Genomic DNA, 4733 nt, shown 5'->3' with positions numbered 1-4733 from the left:
TTTACCATTGTGTCACAGCAGTAGCAATCAGTATATTGTTATGTTTGTTGCTTCATATGCACCACATACATTGTAATTATGGTTCTAATGGAGTGTCGGGAAAGCCATTTTCCACTGCACAAATATCATTATGACTTTTTAAAGTGTCAAGTAGCAACGCGTTGAGTTTGTTTGGGCGATGTATTAACAATTCCTCGGGACCAGCCTCAACACTTAGCCTTCTTCCGCCCTGGAGAATTATTGATTATGACTGGACAGTAAATTGGGAGGGGAAAACAATATAGTACAGTGTATAGGGAGTCGCCTAAAGTCCATTTTCTCCATTTTTAAAGGAGAGGAAAGGGAAGTCAAACAGAATTGATGCGTGATAATTAATTTGTCAATTTGAGCCTAAATACTGCATGCTGTCACGAGGCGAAACTTGTGCTTGACAACGAGAATACAACGATGTATTGTCCTCCTATGGTAACCATGCGCCATCAGGCTCACTCATAAAAGCTTTTTGGGCTCATGCAAGATTGTCAAAATGCAGCATTGTCTTGACTGGCTGACGACTCGCTGACGTCACACCTTTCTCAGAGTAAAGCCGCAGCCGCCTGCGCCGCTCCGCGTACTGTAGCTGGTCCGCACTCTTCGCAACCGCTATACAGGTCGGGATGCTGAATTCAAGCCAGGGCGCATTACATCTTTGGTTAACCGTCTCACGCCAAGCAAAGCAGTGACAGCGCTTGATCCCTCCTTGATACATCGCGGAGATCTCGAGTGCCAACCGGTCAACGAAGCTCGAAAAGAAACCGCGACCATGGCGTCGACCTTGCCTGATATCCCCGTTTGTGAGAGCGGAGAAGAACCTCTTGTACCGAGGTATATTATTGCAGGGAGGTGGTCCACCTCCCTTTTTGTTGTTGGTCCGTTTTCGATACTTGTACTTCAATTTTCTGGGGGAAAAAAAAGACCCTGGTATATGGCCTATGCGTCCTTACGAAATCATGTCGAACATGTTTTACCCTCAGTTTAAAGCTCCAGAAATACTCTGATCTTCTGACCCGCCTCAGAATAGGCCACTAGATCGATGTATTCGATTACAAATGCTGTACTTATGATTATATGGAATCAAATCACTTAGTAGGGCAGATATTTTTATGTAGAAAATTAGATGGTCGAGATGCTCACATCCGGCGGGGATTATTATGACATACTGGTATAAGACAGGGGTATTTTGGGGCACATTGTTTCAAAAAATGGGCACATAATTTCAAAAATTGCACCCAAGTGCTCTGAACACCAGCTGGGCCGCCATCTTCCACACGTTGCCTATATTATAGCTCCTGAATCAGTGCAGTCCGCCACAATCCACTCTGGTTTAGTATAGTTCAGTATATCACATGTCAATGCAAGTGACCCTAAACTTCGACACCTACAAAGAAAAGAAAACCGCTCCACACACAAAAAGCAAAAGCAAAAGGGCATAAGTAGGTCACTTGATCATGATGCACCCAGGCGTATGGCACGACGATATCTGATACAATGGTGCTGTTCATTTTGTGTAGCCACTACTTTGAAAAGTGTGCCTTCATTATAGGAGAACAAGTTCATATTACCGATTCCGATTTGCCAGCGAGAGATTCGTTGCTATATGCATAATAATGTTTTAATCGTTTTCTCTTTTTCTTTCTTTTTGTAATATTCTGAACGAATTCTTACCATGTGCAGCTACTACTGCATTGCATTGTTTTTTGTTGTTTTTGTTGTTGTTGTTGTTGTTGGTTTTTTTTTGAGGGGGGGACTTTTTTGTCATTATTGTTATCATTATTATCATTATTATTATTATTATTATTATTATCATTGTTGTTGTTGTTATTGTTTGTTGCCAGTGCTTCTGCTACCGTCGTCGTCCTGACTATAGTAACTAGCATCCTTGAAAGCTAAAAGTGCTTATTCTACATTTGCCTTTCATATTCTTATATACGTATTCACTTTGAAATTCCATGTTTGGAATTAAACTACAGACATTATTGGTATAATAATCATAGTACTAGTACATAATATTCCTTGAAATAAACTATGATATTAATGAGGGATATCATATTATATTAGTTGCAAGTCTGACAGTGACAATATTGCGCACTGAGAAAGATGAACATCGCGAACTGTAGTACTTGCACTGCCAATGGACTTGCATTACTTCCAGGAAGCGCCCTTTTTCTATTTTACGACTCTGATTTACGTTGTAGCGCCTCCGTAAACGCGGTCTTAGGTCAACCATGCAAAGCGAAAACTTTGAAAACCGAAGGAAAGATGTGGTGGCAGTAAGCTATAAATTTATGTTGTTTCATTCTGGTGTGTTTGTGTCCGCATTCTTTTAATGCGAATTTTATGACAATATGAATGATGATATCAATATAACCCTTAAATTGGAAGTTTTTGATCTATAAGCTCATGGAAACAGAACTGAAAAGTTGAATTAACGTATACAGAATATGACTATAATTACAAGTGTACATTCCGATACGTGCTGTATCTAGCAATGGCAAAATAAGATTGATTAAATAACCGAGTTTTGGGCATTGTTTTGAAATTGTCAACACTCTTTACCGTTTGGAATATGAGGAGGAGTATGTTTCGTCGAGATAGAGCACTCAGAACAATGGCCAATCAATATGTTGACTATATTCAAGTGTAAGGACCATTATGATTGTAGACTAGAGGAAAAGGGAGATGTCTGGTTGAAGTTTGTAGAGGAAAGGAGAGAAATCAAGTTTTGAGATAGAGTGGGTAACGATATTACATATTCTATAATCCACAAAAAAGGACTGTTAAGGTGATGTTATACTAGTACTTTGGTGTATTTGGAGCCAACGGAGGGATCAGAATCTATTGAGGCAATGTGGTTAGATCTTTTTATGAGGGGGACAAGACTAGCAGGTGTATTTTGAAATCTTTGTATAGTTTTTTTTGTGCAATATATTGAGGTTATCGAAAAGTGAATTGCAGCAATCAAGATAAAAAGACACAAATGTATGAACTAGACCTCCAGTGGAAGACTGATCCGGCAATTTTCGGATTTTACCAATCTTACAAATATCCCAAGAAGCTGCAGGAAATAAATTTTCAGTGCGCTGTGAAAATGTTGATGTTCCACCAAATAATAGAAAGGTATAATACTCCATGTTTTTACTAATTACTGTTTCAGCCTCGAGGAATGGCAAATGTGTTGCAATGGCAGCGCTAACTTCATGGTTACTTGTGATGAACTGACCACGACGTCTTTCTCATCCTGTAAATATCTCCTCGACAACATCGTCCTCAAAGTCCTGACCTGGGTCGTCGGCGTCTCGTCATTCATCGGCAACGCTGTGGTACTCGCCGTGCGATCTCGGCGATATCGGTGCCTCAAAACCGACCTCGCACGTGTGAACGCCATGATGATATTAAGCCTCGCCACCGCCGACATCCTCAACGGCTCCTACCTCATCATCATCGGCGGTGCCGATTTGCGATTCGGTGATCAATTCTACGCCCACGCTGACTCTTGGTTTGGCAGTCCGGCCTGTCTCACCGCCGGTTTCCTAGCAACACTCTCCAGTGAGATGTCCGTACTGATGCTCACTCTTATTAGTCTTGATCGCTACTTAGCTGTAGTGTTCCCCTTTAACAGGGGACGTCGAATGGGCATCAAGTCTGCGGCGATTGCCATCGGGATGATTTGGGCCGTGGCCATCTTCGTCTGCTCCATCCCGTTCATCTTCGAAATGACGTTTCCTGAGTTCTACGGCACCACCGACGTGTGTGTCGGTCTACCGGTCGGTCTCCACATCTACTCGAGACCTGGAGGGGAGCTTGAAGTGGAAGGTCCCTCTTGGAATCTAGGCATCGCTCTCTACGTCGGGGTGAATCTCGTGTGCCTATTCATCATCTTCGTTTGCTACGCTGGTATCTTTGTGTCCGTTCGGCGGTCTGCCAAGAAATCCAAGCGGTCCGCTGATCAGCTCAGGGAGATCCACTTGGCCGGGAGGATGGCCGTGATCGTCTGCACCGACTTCATGGCGTGGTTCCCCATCGTCGTCATGTTTTTGCTGGTGCTCTGCAATGTCTGGAGCATGCCCCAGACAGTCTACGCTTTCATCGTCGTCTTTCTCTTGCCGTTGAATTCGGCGCTGAATCCGTACATCTACACCTTCACTCAGATCATCGCCGATAAGCGCAAGGGGAGAAGGTCAAGCGTGCCGTCGACCTCGCTAACAGGCATAAGTGTGGAACAGAAGACGTAAACTGTGATCTGTATGATATGACTATAATGTTATGAAATGACCTTCTTGGTAGATGAAGATGAAGCGAACTTTCCTTTCGAGTGTCAGTACATCACGTGACGCGTGAGAAAACGCAGTTTATAAATTTATTGTTTTACTATTTGAAGACAGTGTAATAATGTCTGCAACGAATGAACGAAGCGCGACCTGTTTAGTGGTTGCCTGGTTTCCGAGGGGTCACTGACACCGACTGATGTTACTTTTAGCAAACCTTACTGATACTTAATCGCAAACAGCAATCATAGTTGAAACAATAATCACATTTCAGTAAGAGAACAGTGCATGTGCCGACAGGCCTCTAGTAGTTTGCCGTCGAAATGCGACGTGAGTTATTGGTAAAGTGTCATGCAATTTGCAACCATCACGTGTTACTATTGGACCAACAGGAAGAAAAGAATTATCAATTGCTCCTCGTCCGACATA

The 4733-nt window shown here is 42.8% G+C and overlaps 1 protein-coding gene across 1 annotated transcript; it reads left to right on the top strand.

Moving 5' to 3' along the window:
* Positions 1-802: 802 nt before the first annotated feature.
* LOC139736837 (relaxin receptor 2-like) lies at positions 803-4271 on the top strand. Its single transcript, XM_071647500.1, has 2 exons — positions 803-864; positions 3194-4271. The coding sequence occupies exons 1-2, from the start codon at positions 803-805 to the stop codon at positions 4269-4271; spliced, it is 1140 nt and encodes a 379-aa protein (XP_071503601.1).
* The last annotated feature ends 462 nt before the right edge of the window (positions 4272-4733 follow it).

The sequence above is a fragment of the Diadema antillarum genome, unplaced genomic scaffold (assembly GCF_040938485.1).
Source record: "Diadema antillarum isolate AM-2024a unplaced genomic scaffold, OU_Dant_1.0 seq00000665_RagTag, whole genome shotgun sequence".
Taxonomy (NCBI): Eukaryota; Metazoa; Echinodermata; class Echinoidea; order Diadematoida; family Diadematidae; genus Diadema; species Diadema antillarum.
Note: the sequence above shows the minus strand (reverse complement) of the source record. Positions and strands in the feature narration are given on the sequence as shown.